The sequence below is a fragment of the Agelaius phoeniceus genome, chromosome 8, assembly GCF_051311805.1.
Source record: "Agelaius phoeniceus isolate bAgePho1 chromosome 8, bAgePho1.hap1, whole genome shotgun sequence".
NCBI lineage: Eukaryota > Metazoa > Chordata > Aves > Passeriformes > Icteridae > Agelaius > Agelaius phoeniceus.
The window spans coordinates 20,858,803-20,886,709 of NC_135272.1; the positions used below are offsets into that span (position 1 = coordinate 20,858,803).

At 42.8% G+C, this 27,907-nt stretch overlaps 1 protein-coding gene across 1 annotated transcript; it reads left to right on the forward strand.

Annotated features, from left to right (window-relative positions):
• Nucleotides 1-3,997: 3,997 nt before the first annotated feature.
• On the forward strand, nucleotides 3,998-27,814 carry CNN3 (calponin 3). Its single transcript, XM_054638151.2, has 7 exons — nucleotides 3,998-4,240; nucleotides 22,770-22,891; nucleotides 23,332-23,398; nucleotides 24,575-24,712; nucleotides 25,166-25,282; nucleotides 26,007-26,153; nucleotides 26,706-27,814. The coding sequence occupies exons 1-7, from the start codon at nucleotides 4,184-4,186 to the stop codon at nucleotides 27,051-27,053; spliced, it is 996 nt and encodes a 331-aa protein (XP_054494126.1). The 5' UTR covers nucleotides 3,998-4,183; the 3' UTR covers nucleotides 27,054-27,814.
• Nucleotides 27,815-27,907: the final 93 nt, after the last annotated feature.

Genomic DNA, 27,907 nt, shown 5'->3' on the forward strand with positions numbered 1-27,907 from the left:
GTCTTCTGTAGTCTGGTACAGAGGAAAGAGGAGTGGGCTATGAACACCTCTTAGTGTCTGCAATTGTTCTACAAGGCAAGAGGATCTCTCATGGGATGAGAATGGTCTGGTAAAGTAGTTAAGAGGCAATACAGCACACATACAGCACACCACATTTAACCAAAGTACCAAAGGCAGAGCTGCATACCCCCAGAATGTTCCAAAGTACGTAGCAGTATGAGCACAGCAAGGTTTTAAAGGAGATATTTGAGGTAACATATGAATAAACAGCTTACCTAGACATGCATTATTTTGAAAAGGAATCCTAATAAATGAAAGATTAGGAACAGTTTTGGGTAGTACGAAGGCTGTTCTGTAGAGTTCTTTCTTTGCAGTTTCAATGCCAATGCTTGGCCTTGACCATCAGTAAATTCAAGTCTTACTGGAGTCACAAGTTGTATTTATCCTACAGCAATTTTAACACCTTTAGTCACGCAAGTTAATTAGGCTAAAACATTACAGAGTGTTAGTGTCCCTGCCTACCTGGGACACGCCATTTCACAACACTGGGAGTAGTTAGCACACTGACATGGCAGCCTGGGAAAAACTCCCCCAAATTCAAGAGAATTGCAAAAGGCCTTGCTTAGCTCCTTGTCTCAGCTGAGGCACATCAAAGGGGAGGAGAGCAGCCCAGCCTTGCTTTGGCCTCACCAGGTCAGCTCACTCACTCACTGGTATTTTTTTCCTTAATCCTTAGGAGACAGCACAGTTGTAACTCAGAAATTCCAGAGTATCTTCCCCCTTCCTCAAGGCCCAGGCTGGTGGCCAGCCCTGTCTTTAGCCAGACCCCATGACCTGCAGGCCAGCGAGCTCCAGGGATGGCAGCGCAGCACAGCACAGCGGGCACTGCTCCCCTCGGCCACCTCCCGCCCTACCGGGGCAGCGCCACTCCTGCCTTCCTTCTCCCTGCCCTCCTGTGCTTCCAAGCTCTGTGGCTCCCACCCGGGAACCTGCTCCTGTGCTCCAGGCAAAAATCACACCCACGACCACAAACACACACACATGGTGGTGTGTTTCCTCATCTGCTTCCACCCAGCCCCATGGCTGGTACTGCCATTCTCCCCAGTTCAGAACCCCATTCCTCTCCCTCACACCAGCCACAGCACCCACCTGCATATTCCTCCTTCCCTTATGGATCACCCTTCAGAGCTCATCCTGGCAAATTATCTTCCTGTATGCAGCTTAGCTCTCCCAAACCATCTCCTTTATCCTTTAGGGAAATCATCCCACTCCTCAGCTAAGCAGGCTGATTAAACCAAGGCCCTTTATCAGGATCAGATGGGTAGGAAGGAGACAATGCTCCACCTCAGAGATGGCTGGGCTCAGCCCCACCATTAGGACTCACCAGTCATCCCCTTGCACATCTTCAGTCATTGAGCAGAACACAGAAATCAAATGTGTTTTAGAAGTTTGATTGAGCCACATTAATTCCATAGATTATGGTGGAATTACACATGGGATAATTTAAACTCAGGGAGTTTAACAGGACTACACATATGCTTATAATAATTCATGTGCAAGAATATTTATAAGATTATGGTCCATGTTTCCAAGAAAACAGACTTAGTCTCTTCAGAGCTCTTTTTCTCTAGTTTCCAACTGAAGTCATCAGTGCATGTTTATGATATTACGTGTGGTGGCTGAAGAAGTTATTACAATGTCACAAAGAGGATCATGATTTCAGGTGGGGAATAATTCTTCTACAAATCCTCTTTCCATACAAACAGCCTTAGTAATAAGAAATGTGGAAAAATAGGACAAAGATAAGAGATTTACCCATAATGAGCCAGCTTGCCCAGTATGCTCCAGCTGCTTTGTAGTGCATTGACAGGCTTAAATTTGCTTTGTGTTGTCAGAGTGATGCAAAACAGAATGTGATTTTAACTACACTCAAATATTTCTTGTACAACCTCTTCCCTCAGGGTGTGGGCATATTCCTGGTCACAGAATAAACGGCAGCCATCATCCCAAAACATTGGTTATTTTCTAATCAGATATTCAGTATCAACAGAAAAAACCAACAAATTGTATTTGTGCCCTGCTCAGATGAGGTAAAACCCCCACAAACTACAGGATTTGTTTGAGGATAACTTAAACCTAATTGTACAGCAAGAAAATGGTAGGCCATATTTTTGTCTGCTACTAATCAGGTCCATTTTATTCCAAAATTGAGGAAACATATAATTTAGGGAGCTGAGGAAATCATACCAACTGTAAATGTCTCAAACTTCCCAAGCCACTGTGTGTTGCAGCAAAAATGATTGAGAGCATTGACAAAGTGTCCTGATCCAACATCATTTAAGTCAATGGAAACATTTCCAAGGACTTTGGAGGATGTTGAATCTAGCCCTAAATCACATGTTCTCTGAGGCTATGAAAGATGAGTTTATCCCAACATGAAGTCTAAAAACTAATGAACTTTCATTATGTTTATGTGAACTGCCATTCCCTCACCCCATTCTTCAGTTTCCTGCTTCTCTTGCACAGTTTCCTTTTCCCAGTGGGTTCTTTAGGCAGTTCTGCTTCCTTTAATTAGGAACAGCCCTGGCTGTTTTCCTTAGAGGCAGCGCAGTGGAGAAGCGGTTTGAGCCGAGCTGATCCACAGCACCACAGTACAAAACAACCTGCGGGCTGCCCTGCCAGTTCCTCAGGACTGTTACAGCCCCATCACAAGTCTTTTGAAAGAGCCCCGTTGGCTTCAGCCAGAGTTAAGACCACTCAGTCCTGATATTTTCCTATGAAATCGAGGCACAGCCCTATTCTCTCCGTGGGATACCAAGTGGGTGGCTAAGCGGGCCACAGCTCCAGCGTGATAGCCTGCTGTATCTTATACAACCAGTCCTACCAGTGGATCGTCTTATGATTTTTATTTTCAAATCTGTTAAAATTTAACCGTATTTGAAAGGTTACTTTGCGTGCCTAGGGTTACTCTAACACTGAAGGAAACAGTGCTGTATTTTCGGGTCAGGACTTCCCTCAATGGACCATGTGTTCACTGTGTACTCGCTTTCCAGAGTGGCTTCAGTGCCGATGCCAGCCGCGGTCCACCGCTGGCTCCCAGGAACGGGCTGGATCCGGTGTAATCCCGCTGGTATGCCCAGCACGCAAACCTCGTGTGTGCCCTGTGCTTTCCACAGAGGGACGGGACTCCCACGGCTCCCGGCGGCCACTAACACAGCGCAGCGCTGTCCTTGAGTGCCTGAACGCCGCAGGGAAGGAAGGAAGGGGGGGACCCGTACCAACTCCGGAGGTGCTGCCTCCCGCGCCCAGGAGCACATGGAGGGGCAGAGGAGTGAGATCGAGACGAGCATGAGCCCGTCCTCCTGCTCCATCTCACTGCGACAATTGCGCGCCTCTTTCCTCCCTCCTGCTCCGTCTCCCAGAGTTGTTGCAAGTTTCGCATACTATAACTTTTAAAGGAATTTCACAAGTAGCTCAGCCGCGGCACAGCGCAAGAGAGCGGTTTGCATGAGCGGCCGAGGGTTTCCCCAGCATCCAGCCCTGCCCGTGGTCGGTCCCACTACGCCTGGGCTCTCCGAGCCCTCCTCTCCGGCGGCCGGTCCCGCTCCGCCCGGGAAAGGCCCGCGGGCACGCATCGCCCCGAAGGCAGGCAGAGCCACCGCCGTGCTCCCGCCTTCCCGGCGCTCAGTGCCGTCATCCCGGTGCGGCGGGGGCTGCCCACCGCGTGCGGCACTTCGCTGCGGGGCGGGAGGCCCCCGTTAGCAGCCGGCAGCGCCGGGCCGCGGCCGCCGGTCCCTCACCGAGATCCCCCTCCCCTTCCCCGGGGCCGCCGCGGGCCGTAGCAATCCGCGGCGGCGGCAGCCCTCGGTGGAGGCGGATTCCTTCCCGCTGACGTCCCCCCGCTCCGCCGCGCTCCCCGCCCCGGCCGGACCCCCGGGCGGCGCCCGGCGGCGGCTGCGGGGCGGGCCCGGGCGGGGCGAGTGCCCCTCCCTCCCCGCGGCCCCGCGCCCCCTCCCCGGCCCGTCGGGGGGGGCTGCCCCGGCCCTGCGCCCCGATTGGCGCACTGTGGCTCCGGCCGGAGGGGAGGGACTAGAACTTTCCGCGGCCGCGGGCGGACTCTCGTCTCAGCCCGGAGCCGCCAGCGCCTGCGATCAGCGCCCCCAGAGCGCGGGAGCCCGCCGACATGACCCACTTCAACAAGGGGCCCTCCTACGGGCTCTCCGCCGAGGTCAAGAACAAGGTACGGGCGGCGCGGGGCTCTCCGGGCTTTGTCTGCACCGGGACGGCGGGGCGGGACGGGACGGGATGGGATGAAGCGCTACACGACGCGGGGCTCCGCTGCCTCCGTCTGCCGGCGGGTCCCCACCCCGCCCTGCGCGGTGGAGGCGCGCAAGGATGCGCCCGCCGCCGGCCCGGGACAGCGCTGCCCTTCGCGGCACCGCTCGGAAAACTTGCGGGCACCGAAGAGCTGTCAGCGCCGGGCGGGCCCGTGTGCGGAGCCGCGATTCGCAGCGTGGCCCGGGCTGCACCTGCCCGTGCCGGCAGCCCTGGCACGGGACATTACGCTCGTGCCTTCTCCGCCCGCCGGGATCGGGCGGGGCGCGGCGCTGGGGCCCGCAGCCGTCCCAGAGCCGGCGGAGCGGCGCGGCGGGCGGGCGAGCCCCGGCGGGCAGAGCCGGCCACGGCGCCGTCGGGCCCGCCGAGCGGGGCGCTGCGCGGGCGATGCGCGGGCGCTGCGCGGGTCGCGGCCCCCCGCGCGGCGCATTCCATCCGCATGACATCATGGGCACGGGCGGCGCGCGGCCAATCGGCGCCGGGCCCGCACAGACGCGCATTGTCCGCCCGCCCCGCCCCGGCCCGGCCCGGCCCGCCCCGCCCGCGGGGGCGCACAAAGGCGGCGCGGCTGCGGCTGCGGGCGGGACCCGCGCCCCGCGGGGAGCCCCGCCAGCGGGGCAGCCGCGCCGAGACACCGGCGGGCTCCGCTTGAGAGCGGCCCGAAAGGCAGCGCTGACAGCAGCCGCGCCCCGCGGCCGGAGCGGCGGGCGCCGGTTGTGCGCGGCTTTGCTGAGGTTTTTCTCTTAGGAACAAAAGGTGTCTCGCGTCGTCCTGTTAGACTGGCTGCTACCTTGCAGCGAACAATCACCTAATAAGAAGGAAAACCTTTGCAATAAAAATTACACCGCTAAACAAGCGGGGATAAGTTGGTGCTCGGTGTCTTTATTCACAGGCTTGAAACCTAAACGTGGTCTTTAATAACCGGTTGTTTCACACGCATGTCTGGTTTCAGGCTTCAGCAGATCCCCAGATCCTGTTTGACTTGTAGCTGACTAGAAAGGAGAGCAGGGAGAAAAGTAGTTGCTTTAAACACTGTAATTTATGCTTTACAAAAAACATTTTGCTTTGTTTTTTTTCTTTATTGGCTTTCTCAGGATGGTTGTGGGTTCTGCTGCAAAGTTTGATGACATCATGTAACCAAATGTCTTCCAGAGTGGTTGCTTCCAGCATCTAAACTTAGTGATTTATCTACACCATTACACACTGAAAAAAAACTCCCAACAAACAACCCAAACCTAAAAAAAGACTAAAACATGTTGTGTACTATTGCATGTGAATTAGGAAGGAAGTAGAAACTCTTCTACTTCAAAGATAATTGACGAAGTGATGTAGGTTTAACAGCGATCCCTTAATGGGGACAAGATGCGAAGAAGTTCTTTGTTCTTTCTTTCAGTTTCTCATTGCCATCAGCTTCCTTAGGGCCTCCTGAAGAACTGTTCCAAGCCTGTGCATTAGCAGAGGATTTGAAACTGGTGTAATTCACACCTTTATGCAAAGGGCCTTCTACTTTGTCTTGCTGAGTTTTGTTTTGCTCTCATTCTCTGCCTTCAATGCACGTATGGCAGAGGGGTGGATGTTTTGGGGCAGCTCCAGTTTACTTGTTTGTTTCTGTCAGTGCAGCAGTGCCATAGAAAACGATTCAAGTGCACCAAAGGCAGATTAACTCATCCCCTTTCAAAAACCCAAGCAAACAAAAAGAGCCTCCAATCAACAACAAAATCGCCAGAAGAGGTGTAGCTTGGAGCTTTCAGAATGTTGTTCTCATTGGAAGAGATCAAATTTCAAAGCAATCGTGTTATATACAGGTATATCGTGTACCTCCAATCTAGTATCTTGCATGGGATTGTGGGTTAGATGTGTGTCTGCTCATCTGTATAATTCCAGAGGACCAGCAGATAATATCTCTGGAAAGATCAAAAATTCCTTTTCCCAGATTTTTTCTGTCTCATGAAGATGTGAAGAATTAGCATTTGAGGAATTCCAACTCTTGGAGAATCAGTTTCTGCTGCCAGTTATAATCACACTTTCTAAAACACTGGCCTTTGTGCAGACTATTATGTTATGGGTTTTTTAATGTGCTGTTGGGGTAATGTTTGTAAGTATCTGTAGAGCCTCCCTGCTTGAAAGTTAGTTACTGTTAAATACCCTTGTTTGAAATTTTCAGTGCTGATCTCCAAGCAGTGTTTTTCTGCAGTAAATGGACAGCTTCATAGCTATGCTGCCCAAGGGTCCAGCTGTGCTGGATAAAAAAATCCCTTGGTTTTGGTTTTTCTTCTTTATTTGCTCATTTGACATTGTATCAGTGTTCAGAGAGACCTTTTGTTCGCCATGGTATTTAAATAGATTAATATAACGTGCCCTGATGCTTTTTAAGCATTTGATTAAGGTCAGGATTCAGTCTCTAAGCTTAAAATTTATTTTTAGTTTGGGGCGGGTTGTATTTGTTTTTGGTTTTTTTCTTTGTTTTGGGGGTTTTTGGGTTTTTTTTGTTGCTTTGAGGCTCCACCCTTCTCTTGTTTTGCTCCTTACCTTAGTTCACACAAATATGGTGTCTGGTGTCTGTTAAGGATCTCTTTTCCTCATTCCTGCAGAGAAAGCATGGAGTTTGTGTACTGGTTCCCAGCTGTAAGGAAACTTGTCTGCATGAGAAATGTGTAGGTAGTCAAACTAGTGTAATCCCTTTGAAGCCGATTCCCTGTTTACTTGAGATCACAGAAGATAATTGATCCAAAACAAATATTCAGTGGGGAGCCCTTTAAAATGATTGAAATGGATGGTTTCTTCTGCAGGCAAGAAATAATTTTCTTCTTGAGCAGTGGGGGAGTTTCTGCAGTACGTGAGGTTGACATACCATGAGAGGGTGATGCAATTAGATAGAGCTGCAAACTCGATTTTATGTTTGTCTCTGATTTATGCTCCATTGTCTTGCTGCAGAAGGTGTGGAGCAAACAGGAATATTGGGCAGCAGGAGGAGAGGTTCCAGTCCATTCAGCTGCTTCCTAGTGGCTCCACCCTTCCCATGGAAGTGTTATTTGTATTAGACAGGCATTTATCTTCCCCCTCCTCTTACGTTTGATACGGTGCCAGTTTCATCTTCATAAGAAAGTGAGGGTGTGCAGGAGTATGGTTTGTGTGGGGAGTTAAATTTTGCATAGCATTTGGCTGTTGCGTGTCCCTGACTTTCCCTCTGAGCCATCCCTGTGGCAGGAGGCTTTCACTGGGCAGTACCATTTTCCAAACTGCCTTTTTAGAGGCAGCAGAGTAACTGTGGTGTTATCCCAGCCCTGCAGCTGCCACCCTGAAAGGTCAAGCCCTAGCAAAATGGAACAGGAAGGGAAACAAACTTTATAAAGTGGAGGCTGTTAGACAAACGAAGCCTGTAAACAAAATATCTCCCTGTTTTGCAAGTGTGCAGGAGGGCAGTAGTGTTTCCTGCTTTCCTTCTTGAGGGCAATTACAGATTAATGAAAAAGAATTGAAGTCTGTGGTGAATAATGCAAACCAGTCCTAGGTATGATTATTGTGTTCCTCTTGAAATGGCTGAGGAGAAAATTCTTGTCATCTATTTTACCTGCTAGAGGCCAAATAAACAGATTTAATTGCTTAGTCCAGAAATTATTCTTTTTTAAAGAAATATTTTTATCTGGGAACCAGATTTAAATAATTATCTTTCAGATTTTTTAATTAGTGATTTAATAGTGAGATAAGTTTTGGCTGTCTGTGGTTGAACTGCTAGGCCCTCCTTTCAAAACAGAAATAATAACCCTTTTCCATTCCTAAAATAAAACTCTTCCTACCATATATTTGCTTTACCATTCTGTTTCCTCTGGACTATTTTCCTTTAACAAACCTTTAGGTTTGCTCACTGAATTTTGTGAACCCTAGGTAAGAATGTTTGCCACTGGTAAAAGTGCATTTCTATCAATGTTGTCTGAAATTATACAATAAAAATTGAGACTGTACTGAATAAAGGCAGTGAAAACTTAGGCTTTAAGAGCAGAGGAGAATTTTTCTCTCATCATAAATGACAGTATAAGATTTCTGCATTCCTATTCCTCTTTATTCTTATTCTCTATTATCTGTGTAACTTTTAAAGAAGTAATATTTTTCATTTACAAGTTTTTAATTAAATTCAGATATTTAGTTTAAAATAAAATCAGCCCGCATGACCATTTGCATTACACAAATCTTCATTTTGTTGCATGGGTAATTAATAAAAAATCTAATATTTTGGTGCTCTTAGAAATATTGTCATAGAAATATATACTGAAAAGGGATTTTCAGAGGAAATAACAGAAGAATTTATAGGAGCAAGCAATAAACTTTAGTTTGCTCCAGTTAATTAATGGTTTCTGATAGTTGATCATGGCTCTTGAAGGTTACATTTCCTAGCTAAATACCAGTTTCACTGTGGAAAGCACTAAAACTTTTCTCTTTGTGTCCAAATTTTGTATTTTTTTCAAAGAACTTTGAATTTGTTCAAGTTGGATCCAGGCGTTGGTAACAGATCTGCAGTTCAAGTGAACTTCTTGACTTTGTATTTAGTGGTACAGTTTTGATAATTAAGTCCATAGCAAAACTGTCCCTGAAACATAAATATGACAATGGAATAATTCCATAGCAAAACTTACAATCAGTTGATGTTTGGCACAATAAACATGCATCACTAAAAACACATTAGTGATATAAAAAAGAAAACCATCCATTTTGTCAGTTAGTTTTAAGGTGGATTTTTTTAATGTATCCGCAACCAATTTATGAGAATTCTCCAATTTGTTTACAATTTCTCTGCTGGTTCCTTGTTTCTGATGCTTAGATTCACTTTGACTGACAGGATTAAATGTCACTTAATTGTGTCCAACAGCACTTGCTAGAAGGTGGCCCTGCTGCCCTGCACTTCCAAATCACTGGAATTGATTTTTTTGCTGGGCAGGGGCTCCTGTGCTTTTGAGAATGTGTTTGCCATCTCAATGCTGAAACGTGACTGTAGCCTCTTGCTGGGAATTTGCAAAGGATTTTTTTTAAAGGAGCCCAGTGAATCACTGGCTTTATTAAGCTGTAGTAACCTATTAATTTGTATTCTCCTAGTGTTAGGTTCTGTGTGTGAAGAGTTCTCATACTCACTGAGAATTGGTATTAATACAGATTAATTAGATTTTTTTGTTGTTATTAAATGAGGAAGGTAATCCAGCAGTGGAGAATCTTAACTACAGTGTTTCCACACATCTTCATCCTTTACTATCTATCTCAATGTGTCTATCTTCATGTGTCTAACCCATTTACCACTTCCACTGTTACAATCTCAGGACAAGTCCATTCTGTTAGGCATGATCAAGTATGGGTATCCAGTTCTGTGGCTACTTCAGGAGAAGTGTTAACACTACAGCAGTAAGAAGTAACCCTACTGAGAGGTACAGACTGATGGGGATGGAACCTTGGTAGCATTGCATTGACAGTTCATAGCAAGGACACATCTCTTACCTTGAGCAGAAGCAAGTGATTTGCCATGGAAACGCTTCTCTTGCCAGCAGCTTGGATGTTAGCACCCATTCCTGTTCTGGACACTTGCTGAGCCCACAAACAACGAGACTCACCCTCGGGAGCCCTTGCACAGCCCCACCTGGTAGATGTGCCCTGTCCCGGTGTCACAGCTCAGGAGCCCCTGGGTAGGTCAGACAGATGTGTGGAAAGAGCTGCCCCAGGGACAGCTGGCAGTGGTTGCTGTGCAGCCCTGCCACAGGAGCTGGCTGCCTCTGCCCCAGTGGTTGCAATGCCCAGTAAACCCTGACACTGGATTGCCAGGCTGGCTCTTGTCTTTGGGGCCCCTCAGACGTGAGGTGGGAGCAGTGCGGGCCGTGCTGAGCTGCAGGCAGGTGTCACTGCCCTGCTAAGCCCTGGCTGAGGGGCGCCACTCCAGCTCTGCCTCTCCTCTTGCACCCTTCTTTCTACGAGGAAGGTGATGAATGGCACAGCACAGCCAACATTAGCTACTGCTGCCTCATGAACATGAGCATTGAGGAGCCCTCCAGGGGTCTGCTCCTGTGTGGGGTCAACGCAGACAAAACTGCCAGTGCTGCACGGGCACCAGTAAATGAACAGTGAGGGTGTTTGCTGAAACTTCTGGTATGGTTAACCTTAGTGAGCACCCTGGGTCTTCAATTCCAGATTTAAAGCATTTTCTGTCCATGTATAAGATGTATTACAGTGACCTGGTTTATGGTGAATTAATAAACTTTCAGGAAATCTTACACTGGTGTTAGAAAATCATAAAACTTTAAAAACCATAAAACATGGTTAATTTTTAAGGATATGAGATAAGTATTTTGTATCCTTTGAATGCAAGCTCACAGTGTACCTCCTATGACTAGAACACTTCTGAAGAAAGTAAATAGAGCTTGACAGTCGTGACAATTAAATGGGATTAGCAGCCTCAGAAAATAAAAAACTATGATTTGCATTACAGCAGTGCTTGCTTGTTTAAAATTTACAAATGAATGTGCTCTTTGTGTGGTTTCAGAGTTAGACTTAGTTTAAAATTTGGAGAAAAATAGTTATTAGTCCTGTTGCTGAGTCAATACCCATACAAGATAGATGGATGGATGCACACATTCTTGTGGGACAGCAGCACATCACTGATTTTTGTCTCACCTTGTCTTTTTTTGACAGAACATTAATTTGGATGCTTTTTCTTGCCTGCAAATAGTTTATAATTTGCCTTGGTGAATAAAGGATAGAAACTTCTTTGTACTCAGAATTGTCAGCTCCTGTAGCTGCATAGCACGGTATACACTGGGCATCTGATACGTCCTTTTAAGGCAAACTTTGTAGAGATTCCCATCCCCTATGGAACTGTACAGGAAAGGCCTTCAGTAAAAATGGGCTCCAGGCCAGGACACGTAGGGCAATTTGAAACAGATTTTTTCTAAGTGAGATCATGTGAAAATCCTTCTTTTTTTCTTTAAGAGGGACTCTTGCTTAAAAATGCTTTTTGTAAGTATCTGATTCTAAACAACTGTTAGCTTGTATAGCTGTGTTCAGCAGCAAATACTTTCTTTTGAGTAAATACATTTGGTTCTGCAGTAATGCCTCACAGTAACTTATGTCATTGTTTCTATTTAGTGGGGTTGAATGACAGTGATTTTCTCAAAAACAGTTTTGACTTTTCTTCAGGTGGGTGGTTCTATGTTTGGGACTTTTTTTTTAAAGCTGCAATAACCCTTCCCTCCTTCCACCCACACTCACCCCCCTCCTCCCCTTCTTTTTCCACCCCTCCTCAAACCAGTGCAGATTTTAGTAGATACTTAGAGGGGAAACATAATTAAACTTTGGTTGTAGAGAGTTGTACAAAAGTGTCTCTTACCCAGAGTGATGCCGGTCTGGATGTGGAGCTGGCAAAGGCTGGCAGGCGTGGTGCCCCTGGAGGAGCTGGCAGCAAGGGAAGGCCACTGAGCAAGGATGATGAAGTGCTGCTGTCACAGCACAGCCACGGTCCAGTGCCCTGCTTGGACTGTCCCCAACTGTCCCAGCAGCTGGGCCAAGCAGGCTGCCAGCCTTGGGAGCCTGAGCTTACCCTGGTCACTGACACTCAAGGAAACCAGACTTCAGCCATTCCGTGCCTGTGCTGCCTCCCTTCCAAGACTCAACTCTCTGTTCTGGGGTCAACACAGGATTTTTCTTGAGGATGTTATTTAGGCAGACCTTTCATTAGACAACCTTTTGGTTACCGAGTAATCCTTAAGGGGTACAGAGAAGTGAATCAGTATGTGGCTTGGGCATACACACAGGACCTGAATGCCAATTATTTGCCTAAATATTTCTGCACTTTCTTGCTATTCTGAAATGCTTGCATGAAGATGGAATCTGATCTACTGAAAATCCTAGCTGTCTGAATTATAGATGGATTCTAAACAAATCTTGCCCTATTTGCATGTTTTTACCATGGCTCTTCCTAAGGATAAAACAGGACATTACTATTGCAAAAACCATACTTTGCTTTCCTGCTAAGAAAGCTCTGCCATTGTAGCAGTGGAAATATCTGCAGGAAAGCAATATAGTCTCTTATTTATAGGCAGCATTATCTCAGTATCCCTGGTTTTGCTTGAATAAGAATAATTTAATTTAAAAGTATTTTTCTGTTGTCCCTAATCAGTTGGCTGTATACTAGAAGCCTTCATTTCTAGGAAAAGGTAAGGCTTCAAATCCACATGCATTTTGGAAGGGATGTGGTTATAGTTAAACGTTCATGGTGAAAAGCAACTCCTGCCTTGCTGCTGACGTGGACCCCAGCAGAGTATTTCCCTTCTGTGTTGAGCATGGGCAGAACACAAGTCAGAGCTCAGGCCAGTACACAGCAAGCAGAAGGATGTGCTGGAGCAGGACCTGTACTGCAGCTCCTGTTGAGATTCCCACTGTGTGACCAGCCTGAGCTGCCACTGCCTTGGTTCACTTCATAACACTGTGGGGGATCAATTAGACGTTCCATTATATATCATAATTGCAAGTCAATACTGTGTTAGGTCAGTGAAGCATGTGTAGTTCAGGCACGTATCTGGTGTTCTGACTAAATGCTCTTTGCTTAATTTTGCAAGAAGCTGTTCCCCTACCTTGCTGACATTGTTCTGTTAATCATGTCCTATACAAACAAAAAGTACAAGTAATTTTTGAAGAACATTAAGACTAATGCCTTTTTACTATGCTCTGTCTTGATGACAGCCTTTGTCATTTATAAATGGTGGTATGAAAATGTCTTTGATATGGAAATCTACTTCTGTTTGAAAGAACCTAGCTGGTTTTATTAAAAGAGTAAACAATGATTGTGAGATTAAATATCAGCAATAAAGCACGGGTCTTTGAATGGATGGAACAGAATTGGAGCAAAATATAACGAACAAAGTTAAAGTTCAATCAGTGCACCTGAGCATTTTGTTCTGCAGAACAATAATGGAACCTTAAATCACTGAGGATTGAGACCTCTCATAGTCATTTGCACACAGCCTTGCCCTCACATTCTCCTGGGTGGGTATTTCAAACCTACTCTCAATTCAGGAACGTGTGACACCACAATTTGCCTTGTGGCATTCTGAGTTTGGGATGCAGTGTGTATGTGCATCTCCTACCCACCCCCAGCAATGCCGGCTGCTCTTTCTGCTTGTGTTAAATTGCTGAAAAATAGTGCTTTAAAAGTTTCTACAGGGTATTGAATCAGAGTCTGTTACTTTGGAGTTTGACTGTCTTTTCTGCTTTCTCACTTGTACTTTCTTCTTTACTCATAAACTCCAGCGTAACAGGCCTATGGCTTGATTTGTACATTACTAAACCTACATTTAATAAAAGGTTGGGCTACAAGTTCATGTAATCGTAATTTTTTTCACTTTGTCTTACTTTTCTTAGAAATTCTTCTGAAGATGTATATTATTAGAAAATTAAAGAAACATTTTCTAACGTGTTCTACCATAAGGTCATTACCCTTTAAAAAAATATATTGTTATAACACTTTTTGTGTGGTTAAAGCACAACTTGTCTGGGTGGCCAAATCCAAAATATTTTTGAATGCTTCCTGGATTATAATCAACCTTGTGCATCACCTACTGAACCTTAATTGGTCAGAGATATACCCAGGAGGGGGTGAGGTAAAGAGCCAGAGCAGCAGATTATTGTTGTCTTTCATTCTTTTTGCCAAGTTCATTCTTGTAATGTTTTTGTTGGCGGTAAAGCAAAACAAGAATATGAAGCTGTTGATAGGCAAGGTCTTCTAAAGCTTAGGGTGTGAAATCTGCACTACTTGTGCTTCTGCTAAGACTAGCAATGGGGAGAATTATCTCAACCAGAAAAACATGCTATGTGTGAATTGAAAGACTTGGATGTATTACCTTTATGAAAGATAAATCTGGGCAGCTCTTAGTAGCTGGATGCAGCTAAGGAAGTTCTCAAGAAACGTCTTTCACCTAAATTACAAAAATAAAAACCAGATTGAATTAGTATGTACAAGGATGGTAAGAATGAGAGGAATCAGTGTTTTCTTTACAAATACCCATCACAGACACCACAGTGAGCCTGTTCAGCTCATATGAGTTGAAGGAGTTAAATGGGTGCAGGCTGACAGGGAACCAGGTGCTGTCAGTGGGTTGGAGGGGAGCCCTGAGCCCAGTTCACTGGGAAGTGCTGTTACCTCAGCAGCTGCCCTGTCATTTGTGCGTGTCCCTGTCACAGCTGTGCCAGGCATCACAGCTGGCAGTGAGGAATCGAGTACCTGAGCTCACTGGGTGGGGGCAAATGAGAGCGGTGAGAGGAGAGTCTGGAGGTTTGCCTTTGGAAAAAGTGCTGAGAAAATGCAGCATGGACTGCTTCTTTGCTGGAGAGGCAGAAGGAATGTGCATTTTGAGTAACTTTTATAGCAACGCTCGAAGTGACAGACTTAGCTTTCTTTAGAGAACTTTTCTGGGAGGTATGTTTGAGTTACCAGTTACCTGCTTCCTGCTGTAGAACATAATTACTCTGGTTTAGGTAAGTGAAGAGGATTTGCAGAGAAGAAGAAAGGTGTGGAGACAGAATGAAATAATCAGACTCTGCAGTCCTGTTTGGGAGGAAAATTTGAAAGACTTGTCAACAAAGTTGGGCCTTGGGGAAGGGCTACCGACTCAGAATACAGTTTGCTTGTACAATTACATATTTGAAAGCCATTCTGTTGGGGAGAAAAGGGGATAAACTTAAAAGAATGTCCAATTTCTTGGGCTTTTGTAGTAGCAATAGATTAGAAAAGTGTTCTGAGAAAGACTGAGTGATCATTGATGTTACTGTTTATGTTTGCAGGCTCCTTCTAGCCTTTGAGAACTACTTTTCCACCAGAGTTGCAGTAACAGTCCCAAGAGATGCTTCCTGAGTTACTACTGGAAAAATGAAATTGTTTTCAGATGCTTTGGAATTTTTTTTTCTGTTTATGCACCAGATTGTTCTCTATGGTATTTTCCTTTCCCCCACAAAAGGATATTAACTAGGCATCACTGAGGTCTGTCAGGTTACCAGGATTTTCCATGCAGCACTCAGTGTGTTGTCTCAGGAGACATTACTGCTCGTGATGTCAGAGCCTGTCCAGATTTGCTGTGTCATATCAGTCATGCTGGGGCTGGGTTTCAAAGCAAGGAGAATTCCCTTCCCATCAAGGACTAAGAGGCTTTTCTCCATTGGGTTGGAGCAGCTGTGTCTTAGCTGAGAACAAATTTCATATCCCAGTGGATTTTTGAAGCAAAAATAAGCAGTGGTTTAAAATAATAGATAGTGGATACTACTGGAACCATGTTCTCTGAAGGAATATAAATAGTTCAGCAATATACAGACTAAATAAACAGATAAAAGGAACTGGATACCAAGAAGTATAACGTATGGTGGCATGACCAGAAGGTGCTACAGTTCACAGTGGAAGCTGATGGCTAAGGAGAATTGGAGTTACAAGCCAGAAAATTGTGATTTTGGCAAAACATGATGAGAGCAAAAAGTGCAAGAAAAGCTGAGAACATGTTAGAAGAAGTGAGGGTGTTTCAGTAGCTGCTGGGTACGAGAGGGAAGCAGCATTCAGTCCAAGGGCAGGCCTGTGTCCGAGTTCTTGGTGCACTCTGGGGAAAGAGATGGTAGCACTGCAAAAATGCAAAAAAAAAAAAAGCAAAATGTCATAAAATCCTACTGGACAGCCAGGGAGTAGAACACTCAGTTCTTCCAGCCAGCTGATCTGGCAACAAGCACCATGCATGACTGCAGGTATCTGTACTTGTAAGATGACTTGGAAACTTTGAGGCATGGTTTGTTCTCACTTCACAGAGTTTAAACTGGTGCCTATGGGAAGAGTGCCAGGAATTTTGGATTAATGCTCATCCATCTCTTTTTTTAAGATTGTAGCCTAAATTTTGATTTACAGAGAAAACAGTGAAGTGTTGGCAGGGTATCAGTTACGCTACACATTAAAAAAAAAAGGTTGAATATTAAGCAAAATGGATACAGCTGTAAAATTTTTGTGCTAAGTAGCATTTTGGGATGTAGTGAGATCTTTCAGTGGTAATGTTAATGCAGTGTTCTCTGCCTTTCTGAAAAACAGTCCATAATGACAGAAAAAATGCATCTTCAAATACCAGGGCATAGTGAGTGGTGGCTTTGAGTTTTTGAAGTACTTTCCTCTTTGGTTTTCATCTGCATTGTCACATTCCTGTTACATATGGGGTTCTTGGGCACAAATATGCCTCCTATGACATTTGCTTTTGCATGCAATCCAGGTCAACATGCATGAAATTAACAGGAAATTTTAATTTGTCCTTATGATGAGTGCTCATTGGGTTGGAACTTCAAATAGCAAGCTTCCCTTGATCACCTTGGTACCCTGTCACTTCATCTTCTTACCCACTTTCAGTAAAATCAAAAATTTTATATTTTTCCAGTCTTGGGTTCGCTGTCTCAACTTACAGAGTGTGCTGCTCTTTATTTACACTATGACTAAATAATCAGTGATTGTCCTTGCCATTCTGTCACCGCTGAAGCTGAAGATTAGATATGTAATCTGTTTACACCATAGAATTTTAACCAGAAAGTTCTAGCTTGCTTGTATAATTTTTTTTTTTAAATCCTTGTCCCTCTAATGGGAAGAATTTACTCTTTATGCCTTTGTCTTGATTATTCACATAGCCACTAAGCTCTTAACACTTTTCTTCTCCCAGGTATTTATCTGTGTAAATTTTAGGTAGGTGATTCAAAAGTGTGTTCTAGAACAGCAGGTGGTGAACAGGAATTCTGGATAACAATTTGGGACTGGCTGTGGTCTGCCTGACTCCCACTTCTGAGCAGTAAGGGCTGTCAAGAGCTTCTTCTGCCTTGATAGCAGGAGAGAATTTTGCTCTCATCTTTCCCCATGCCATAATAAGCCCTGAAAAGGGGGAGGAAAAATACTTCATCACAAACTAGTGCCAAGCAAATGAAAAAGAGGTATCAGCATTGGTATTTTTGGCCTCAGCAGGACAAATCACTGCTGAAGGTAGTGCTTATTCCAATGCAAAGGATGTTTGCAAAGGCAACACTGAAACCACAGCAATTCAATTTCACTCAGACAGTTCTGAATTAATAAAGATTGAAAAGTTGATACAGGAACAAATTGCTACTTAAAATTGAAACTGTACAGGCTTAGGTCTTAAAACCTGGAGTTTCTAATTTGTTGTTTATATTTGCTTTCAGTAGTTTATGATCTAGATGTGTAAAAGTAAAATTAGTATTAAAACCCCTGGCTAAACATGGATTAAATTCTGTACAAGATGAATGTGCTCCTATACTTACTAAAAATTCAGTAAGCTTTCTCTGCTCAATCTTGTTTTTTAATTGAAAAGTTACTAATTTTGTGTCACTTTAAGCAAGAATATGGGCCATACCAAATTTCTCCCTATAAAGAACATTAAAATCCAAACCTTAGGGCTCTATTTTTCTGTCCACTTTGGTGAAAAAGCATATAGGTAACCTCTTCCTATGCTACCTTATCTTGGAGTCAAGTCCTGGTTATTTCTCTTGCTGTACATGGCCCTGTACTTTATTTACCTTGGAAAACCAAAATGTACAACCTACTTTGCTGCAGTTTTATATGTATATACATCTTAAGTTTTGTTGACAAACACAGTTCCTATAATAGAGTTGTTGATGTACTTTGACAAGCACGTGCTTTTTTGGTTGAAAATTATGACTAGAGAGCAGTTTTTTCAAAAGCTTACTAGTACTTTAAATTTAGTGCGCTGCACATGAAACCTTTGACTCCTGCTGGGGAGGGCAGGAAGCCTGCAGCTGTAATCAGAAATTTCATCAGAACTAAGAAGTGCAAGTTGTTATGACATGATGTTTAACTTCAAAAGTTTTATCTTTTATACCTGCTTTTTAGCTTAGTAAGATTTGTGTTTGCTAGTCCCAGTGTAAAAAGTAGTGCAGTGTGCTTAAACTCTTCCTTGAGATGCTGTTACAGTAATTTTCCAGAGTAGCAGCAGTGCAGCCAGCTGAACTCAAACTGGAGATCTGGCATACATGGAGCCCTCAGCGTACAGTGTGTACTGTGTAAACTGGAAAAGATTAGCATAAAAGGACAGCTCAAAGTCCATATGATACCAGTTATGGTGTGAAGCACTGGTTAACATCATCACTCAAACTAAACATGCTACAGGCACACTGAGTAACTTCAAGGGACACAGACAGATCATTCAAGTTGGCCAGCAGAACTTTGCTAGCTTCCAGGAATTCATGAGCTTGATAAAACCAGTGATGATTGTTACTGTTGCTGCACTGCACATGCAGGGAGGGTTTGTACACTCTAAGATCTCCCAAAGAGGAGAGTCCTACCTGAACAGAACTAGTTGTGAGGATCAGGTGTGAAGTTGCCAGAGGAATCAAATTCAACACAAGGATTCCAGCCTGAAGCATACATTGGCACAAACACATGTGGATCAGTTTGTCATAGGCAGGTAACACCCAGCCTTTTCCTGCCACAACCTTGGATCACCCATAATTTTGACCACTTCTATAAACATTAGTTTCCTTTCAAAGATATTTCTATTAAACCTATATCTCTGAAGCATCAACAGAAAGAGCAACATCAACAACTTTATGTATCTTTTGACATTTGTCAGAAGAAAGAAATGAACAGTTGGCTTCCTGCTATCTTATATTAAACTTCTGCAAAATCTTATATCCATTGCTACAATTGAATCATTTTTACAGTATTCTGGAACTGTAGGGTTTTTTTGTGGCACTGATGATACTTGGAATGAAGCTGCTTGGCTACTGCTTTCATCTTCAGTAGAGACAGTATTTTCTTTTGCTGTAGACTTGAAGATTTAAGTATCTTCCTTGAAGGTTCAGTATTTATAAAGGATCAAATGTTGGCATATTTTTGATTGGTAGTAATGGAGAAAGACATAATTTTTTTACATTCATATCAAAGCCTCTGGCTTCACCTCATAGATAGCAATCAAAGGAAAACTGGAACATCTCTGATATCCACATGTGGAAAATATGAAATATTCAGTAAGAGCGTTACATAACCTCTGGTTGTGCCACTGGGAATAGAAGAGCTAAGAATTCAGAATAAGCATAATGCCTTATTTCTGGTAGTATCTGACCTGTCACTCTCCCTGTTTAATCCCTTCTTCTCACATGTTTAAAGCCTTATTTGAAAGATTCCACATCTCTAGGTTTTTAGGTAGATTGAATATAATTTGCAGAGAAATTAGCACCAGTTTTACTTTTTGTATCTTAGTTTCCCACCAGCTCAAAAATCAGAACAAAAATAATGCTTTTAGTGGCAATAAGAACTCTCCTCATGTGTATAAGTGTTTTTTACTTCCTGTCTCTAGATAACCACTGTAGTGATACCCCAAGACAATTTAAAACCTCTTGAAAAGCTCAAGATTTGAAACATGGTAAAGTACTCCAACATAAAGTAAATATCCTTCAGAAGTGATAAAATTCCACCTGATTACTTCTAAGGTCCCCAAGCAGTGGGGTCCGCAATTTCATATTCAGTTCAGTTGTAATCTTCCATATGGAATGCACTTACTATTAAATGACAAAAATTTCTTAATCTTTCTTGGCAGGCAAAGAAGAAAATGTAAGATAGCCACACTTGCAGAAGTCTTTAGGGTTCTTGCTCTTACTGGCTTCCATATTTACTTTTTCTTTTTAATATTGGGAGGGAAAAGATTAAACTATGTCTCTTGGTGGTATGATCACAAACTTAATTTTTTTTTTTTTTTGCCAGAGTTTAAAAATAAGTTAAGTGGTAGAAACACAAGTCCAGTTCTATTTCAGATGATTTCAACTGCAGGATTGCTAACACTGTCTTTAAGCTACACTGAAACTGCTTAAATTTTCAGAAAGCACAATGTTCATTATGTCTGTAACTAAAGATTTGTGGGGGACATCAGCTCAAGCCCTGCTTTGTACCCACATGGGTGCTGGAATGGTGATTTTATCATAGTATGAGCTGTCAGCATACGAACAACCAGCCCAAATTATCTGCTGTCTTCCAACTGGAGCATCAGAATAGAAAGATCTGGCCTTTCTATAAACCTTGTTCCTTCACTTGAATTGGGGTACAGAAATAAATTATACACTCTCTTGCCTGTACACATAACTTAAGGTTTTGTGGGTGAGGTCACTTTTGCAAGATTTTAACAGATTCTCTAATGTGCAAGAAGAGTACGATGCTACAATTCAGGCTTTTGGGGAAGATGTTTTGGTATCCTTCTCCCTTGCACATATATTTATTTTCACACAACATGTAACTGGTTCAATTCTGTCCAAGACTGCTTCTTTTCTATCATGTTGAGCGAGCTAGTTGGGTTCTGCCAGATGTTATTGAGGAGACAAATTAAGGATGTGATCACATAAGCTTTGCTTCCACAGGAAATAAAAATATCCATGAAAAGTCATTTGTAAGCTAATCACCAGGTTAGGAAGGAGAAAGATGGCAGTTGACCTCTTCATACACCATTTTCAAGGTGTTACCCATCCCTTGCTATTGTTACCATCACTGGAAAGGAATGGTTGTGCTGCTGCTGTGCTAAACTTAAGGGATTGCAAGGGGGACTGCCTGCCACCCACAAGACGAGCCCACAGCCATGTCCTTTGAAGCTGTGATCCTCAGTTAGCTTTTCTAGCCTGCTTCTAATCTTAGCTAATATCCAGAAGGTGTGATTAAAAAATAAAGTCGTGATATTTTCCTTGTCGTCTTGTACAGAATGCTGCACAGAATTTTACACCTTAGTCAAGATCTGAATGTAGGAATGGGTTAGTCCATTATCCTGATCTGTAACTAAGGCACATTGCACTACTATTACAAATAGTCTAAGGAAAATAAGTATTACTCAGACTGGGTTTTGAAGTAAAGCCAGAGATACAAGAATTTTCCATTCCCCTTAGAAGAAAAAGGTGGAACAGAGTACTGTAAATTGTAGTTTGGTCAGTTTGGAGCCAGGGATTATTAATGCTAGCCAAAATGTAGCAATTGCCTCTATCCAAGTCATTCAGATATGTTGGAATTATAATCTCCTTCAGTATAAATATAGCTGCTAATAGCTGGCCTTTCTTGGCTGAAGTCTTAAAACTATATGTAAAAAGTCTCAGATGTACATTTTGATCTAATGTGAATGGCTGTCCATGAGTTTCTTGTTTGTAAGCAACTGGTGTAGCTGAGCTGACTTTCTGCACATTAGAAATGCTGCAGGTACATTCTGTGCTTGTCTGTCAGGTTTCTCACAGTGGCTCCCTCACTCCCCACCCTGCTCACCGGCCCATGGAGGACAGCTAATGAAGGTGGAAGTGCTGCCAGCCTCTGCACCACTGCATGTTATTTATCCCACACAATCTTGTGCTCAGATAACTTACTTTGTTTGCAGAAAATGTAGGGATGATTTCAGGGATAGAATCTATTTTGTCCAACTTGCCAATATTGAAAAGGATTGCAAAGGTGACAGGTTTAGCCTGAAGGAAGTTGGAGCTGCTTTGTGGTGCATTCAGGGGTGGGGAACAAAGGGCAGAGTGAAAGAACACGGATGCTGTTGACAGCTGGTGGTGTTGAAGTTCACTGCTTGGAAGCATTTCTCTCACATGGATTGATTTCTAGTGATTGAAGCATAAACTTACACACAGAGTAGGGAAGTCTGAACATCTGGAAAACTAATTTTTAAGTCATCTTTCTAACAACTCTAAGCCTCTGCTTGATCCCTTAAACTTCAAAGATTATTGCAGGTTTTCTTCCTTTGCAATTAAAATATGAGATCAGTTTATTCCAGAAGAGTCTTCCAGGAAGGTCAAAGAGAAAAGAAATAGCAGTGATACTAAAGGTTAACGATAAACCAAGACACAGACACAGCCCCCAGAATCCCCAGCGAGATAACTCAATGTTGTAGCAACAAGGAAAAAACTTACTAGGTCAACTCCATTAATCATAAACTAGCTATAAAAGCAAACCCACTATAAACTTCAGCTGAATAACTTCAAATCTATTGTATTAAAATTTCTTATGTAGAAATTTACCATGTGAGCAGTAGTACTGATGGCATGGCAATTCAGAATATACTACTTCCCTTCCTTACTTCCTGCCAAAGTATAACTTGACTCCTGTATTTTTTTCAAAAATCATTCCTCTGTAGCTGTCAAAAGATTTTTCAGGAGCTCCAGGGATTCTGACTCAAAGAAAAACTGCAACATGCTTTAAAGTGCTTTTTCCAAACAGACCTTTAGTAAAGCCATGAAAATTCTAGTTGAAGGGATAAAGTACTTACATCTGTACCTGATGTATAAAATACAGATTAAAAATCCAGCAATAAAATTACTGGATGACAGCTATAGCATACATGGAGTTGGGGTGGGAAAGAGTTGGAGATTTCTCTCCTGAAGTAACTTTATGACTGCTTGTGTTACAGATTGCCCTGAAATATGACCCCCAAATAGAAGAGGACCTGCGTAACTGGATAGAAGAGGTGACAGGGCTGAGTATTGGTGCAAACTTCCAGCTGGGATTAAAAGATGGCATAATTTTATGCGAGTAAGCATTTATTAAATAACCTTATTTTTAGGAGTTTTCTACTTTAAAGGAACTAAGAAGGGACTTTCTGAAGATTCCCCTTGAAAAGATGTCAACAATTACAGTCAAAGATATCTGACTGTAGGGTGGGAGAAAATTTCTTGGAAACTGTTGGAAAAATGAACACTTAAATCTCCTTTATATTTCAGCCAAGATTTCTAAGTGTTTCTAAATTTAATGGCATAGCTCATTTCTATAGTAATCAAATGGCACACAAAAATACTTACAGTCTGTTAGACTTGTGAGATCTGAGAACTGAGCTAGTCCACTGTATGAACCAAGAATTTAACCATTTTGATGCAACTAATAAAGAATGAGTGAAAGTATTATATAATGCCTGCGCAGATGGTATAAGGATGAGATTTATTGTTTAAGCATTTCCCTCTTTTTCACCTCCCCAGGCTTATAAATAAGCTGCAGCCAGGATCAGTGAAGAAAATTAATCAATCAAAACTAAATTGGCACCAGGTAAAACAAACAAAACAACCTCAGAACTACACCTTTAACCCCCTGAACCCCAAACAGTACTTTTGTTCTCTATTAACAAATTTGCTGTGAAAGTGGTACATCTTAAATCTTAGTAGCACCAAGTTTACATATGATACATATCCAAGAGTTGAGGATGCTGCAGACATGAACAGTGTTTATTAACAGAAGGCAGCTACAGCTGAGGTGGTTCATCAGTGGCAGTTGAGTACCTGTATTTAACAGCAGTGCTTTAGCTGTTCAGGGAAGTGTCAGATGGAAGAACAATCTAAAGCCCTATAGCAAGGCCTTTGCCCAGTTAAAAAAAAAAGTTTTCTTTTTATTGAATCACAACTGAGTTTTCCATCCAGGCAGTGCTGCAAGGTATTAGGTCAACAGCCTGCCTGTTCCTAGACATCTCTGTATGAAGCATCCTCCTGAGAAGGTGTCTGGAACAAGCATTAGAAGGGTTGCTGCCTAGAGTTACTGCCTTTGCTGAGTCTTGCTTAATACTGTTATGTCAGCCTCCTTGTTTTCTTAGCATTGAACACTTCTAAATAAGGGTGAGGATTTTTGGTTTTAAAGTTTTAATACCTCTCAAGACTTCAGAAGGAAAGAAGAGATTCAGTCCTTACTTTGTGTTCTGCATTGCTTTCCAATTTCTACAGCACATAGTGCTAAAAAGTGCTAATAAACCCCAAGGCTTGTTTGTCCCAGGAGGTGAGCAAGATAATGCCTTCAGTCCATACAAGGATCCCATCCATATAGTTACAGTTTTATTTTATTCAAAATTATCGGTTGCTGAAGTCAAATAGCATGGATACTATGTCAGATTTTCTAATTTTGAAGCAGGTTTTAGATTAGAATTTCTCTTGGAAGGGACAGACAGTTGAGACAAGTCTTACCAAAGCCCACTCTAACAAAGTATATGGTACTCACTGATGGAGGGATGCCAGGCTGGATGACCTCATAGTCTGATTTCTGAAATCAGTGTTAAAACTAACAAAAACTTGTCACCAGTCACTCTTAACCATGCCAACTATTTAGTCCAGTTTGCACGAAGCAAAGAACTTGAGTAAAACAAGCAAACAACAAACCAACCAACACCAGAAGGCTTTAAAATTACTTAATTTCTGATCTGAAACACTGTAGAAAACTGGCTTTTATGTTTCTATTTAGCTGGAGAACATTGGGAATTTTATCAAGGCCATCCAAGTCTACGGTATGAAGCCACATGACATTTTTGAAGCAAATGATCTTTTTGAGAATGGAAATATGACTCAAGTACAGACTACTCTAGTGGCACTGGCAGGTCTGGTAAGTATTTATACCTCTGGAGTTGGCCCAAATCCACATGCCAGTTCAGATGCACCCTACAACCCACGTAAATACAGAAAACAGCATCCAGCCTGTCAGGAGAGGACAGACAGTACTGAGAGTCTGAAGTGCAGAGGTTGCACTTCAGAGAGCTCTGTGCTCCCACATGCCCCAGGGAGGGCTTAGAGTTCAGAGTGGGGGTTCCTGACTGCTTCCATGTGCATTCACAGAACAGGGCAGGCTCACAGGAGAGCACTGATCCCTGCAGAATGTCCTTCTGACTCGGGTAGCTTTGGAGTGCTGCCTTCAAATGCTGTGGGGAACTGGTACCTTCTCTCAGCCCTGACATGGTCTCATGGAGACAGACCTGCTCGTGGCAGCGCAGGCTTAGAGACTGGAGACAGAAAATACACTTCAAACACTGAATATTCTATTTTCCCTCTCCCAAAATAGGCAAAAACTAAAGGTTTTCATACTACAATTGATATCGGTGTGAAATATGCAGAGAAACAAGCACGAAGTTTTGATGCAGGAAAACTAAAAGCTGGTCAAAGTGTAATTGGCCTGCAGGTAAGTATGAAATTCAAGTTTGCAGTAATTTGAGTAATTTGTTACATTCGAGAACAACTTTCTTGCTTTGATTAACTGGGACATTGTTTATGCAAAACCAGGTGCAGAATAACAATATATTCTTATCGTGGAAGGAGGAATGAGGTTTTAATTCTTGTAAGCAGTTGATTGGCTTTATAAGATCAAGTCACTGCCTGGAAGGTTGGTTTGTTTGTTTTAAATCTGCTGTAAGAGTGATAAGGAGGAAAAGAACTGCTAATATTAGCAGCATCATCCCTGTCTTTTAAGGTGGTTTTTAAAGTAGGAGTCTTTGGATAGTTAAAAAGTTCTTTGTATGGTAGAAACTTGTTTTTTCTCTCCTCTTCCCTTAGTAATCATAAAAGCCAAAGTAAAATCTTAAAATTCCTGTGGTAGAAAAATTGTGGCAGTATAAACGAATCATTACTGTCAAAGGTAAAAGGTACTTTTTACATTTTGAGGCATACTTCCACTCTAATTGCAATGCAGTTGGGCCTTAGGATGACAGTTGCCTTTATTTTTCCCTTTGAAACTTGAAAAGAGAAAGGGTAATGTATTACAGGTAGTGGTCAAACTACATGAGGAAAACATGAACCTTTTTTTTGTCAGCCATCACAGTTACCAACCGTGTTTTTTTCCTTAGACTATGCTTAATGTACAAATAAAAATAATTTCTTCTGTCCACTTCTTCCCTCCCCCAATAAAGATGGGCACCAACAAGTGTGCCAGTCAGGCAGGCATGACTGCTTATGGAACTAGAAGACACCTCTATGACCCAAAAATGCAAACTGATAAGCCATTTGACCAGACAACGATTAGCCTACAGATGGGCACTAACAAAGGAGCCAGTCAGGTAAGCAGGACTGGGTGTGATGTGCAGGAGGGACACAGCTCTCAGCCCAGTGGGACAGGACAGCCTGGAGTGTGCCCAGTAGCAGAGTCTAACAGGCAGCAGTGAGTGGGTACAGTTCAGCTGTGCTCTTCATGCAGTAATTGAGGACCTTGAGTCTCTTATCTTAACCAGTGTGTTCTGTGCTGAGTGTCTTAAGGCATGAAAACATCCCAGTGCTTCTAGAATTTCCTGCTGGCAGTGTTATACCAGGAGAAAACAGTAACTTCATTATAAGTATTAACTAGACAGAGGCAAAAAAGAAATTGCTTACTGGCACTACCTTAGTCAGAATGCTTAGTGTATTCTTTCCAAAGAGGAGCATAAACTGGACCTTTCTGCAAGGACTTTTTTCTGTGACTCACCTACTAGTGAATGGATGTTACTTCACTGTGTTTTGTTCTATTTTAGTTCCTACTTTTCAGCACTTTCAGTGAGGCATACTAGTGAAATCATTTATCTAGTAATCACAGCTCTTGACCTTCTTACTGAATCTCTACAATCCTGTTTTATTAGGCTGGTATGCTGGCCCCAGGTACCAGGAGAGACATCTATGATCAGAAGCACATATTACAGCCTGTGGATAACTCGACTATTTCGTTACAAATGGGTACCAACAAAGTAGCTTCACAGAAGGGAATGAGTGTCTATGGGCTTGGACGGCAAGTGTACGACCCCAAGTACTGTGCTGCTCCCACAGAACCTGTCATTCACAACGGCAGCCAAGGAACGGGGACGAACGGGTCAGAAATCAGCGATAGCGATTACCAGGCAGAGTACCCGGATGATTACCACGGGGAGTACCAAGATGACTATCAAAGAGATTACCATGGCCAGTACAGTGACCAGGGCATTGATTACTAGCTTTGCATCAAAAGTTCAGTATTAGTTGATTATTTTATTCAGTAAGAACGAAACTAGCCTTGTGGAATTGTTACCTGTCTTTCCTACACACTACGCTTAATGTACCTAAAGAAATACTGCCTTACATACATTCCTTTCTCCTTTCTCTGCCCTTTCCCTGTCTAGTTGCCTTTAGTGCTGTAACAGTTGTAGTCTACAGCATAAACAATAACTGCATATGAAGTAAAAGGAATACTGTGAAAGGGGGAGTGCTCTCATACAGCCAGGTTGTTTCGTAAGGAGCTATGCATTCTCACAATCTCTACTTAAGCAGGTTTTTACATACCAAGTTAAGCCTTCATTTTACATATTTACAGCTTTTCTCCGGAGGAGATAAAAGAATCTCATGCTTAAAGTTACATGTGGTCTTTGCCAATTAAATTTAAGATATCTCATTAGTGATTTAATATCATTGCTATGTTTTTAAGGTATTGTTTGCTAATGTTAAGTCCTGCATTAGACATAAGTGTGCATTTGTGATTGTGTATTCATTCCATTATCAACACTGACCAAACTTAGAAATAGTTGTCTTACTAAAAAGGGAGCTTGTACAAAGTCTTGAGCCAACAGAAGTTCCATGATTAATGGTGCATTTGCCTTTTATTGTGCCATAATATATCCATGTAGAAATGCTTTTTTCTTCCTTGAACTGTATTTATTGCCACACTTCTGAAACTGATCCCATTGTATTTTTATAAATAAATATTTTTTTCTTAAAGGTACGTAGAGGATCTTGTCTCATTTGTTATGCTACCAGTCCTAAAGATTAGATGTCATAAGAATTATTCCCAGATAAGCATCACCTTTGCCTATTT

Bases quoted from the DNA above. Each gene is read 5' to 3' on its own strand.
- CNN3 (XM_054638151.2), top strand. From the start codon at position 4,184: ATGACCCACTTCAACAAGGGGCCCTCCTACGGGCTCTCCGCCGAGGTC. The intron at 24,713-25,165 runs GTAAGTATTTAT...CTCCCAAAATAG, and splicing joins TAGTGGCACTGGCAGGTCTG to GCAAAAACTAAAGGTTTTCA. The intron at 25,283-26,006 runs GTAAGTATGAAA...CCCCCAATAAAG, and splicing joins AAAGTGTAATTGGCCTGCAG to ATGGGCACCAACAAGTGTGC.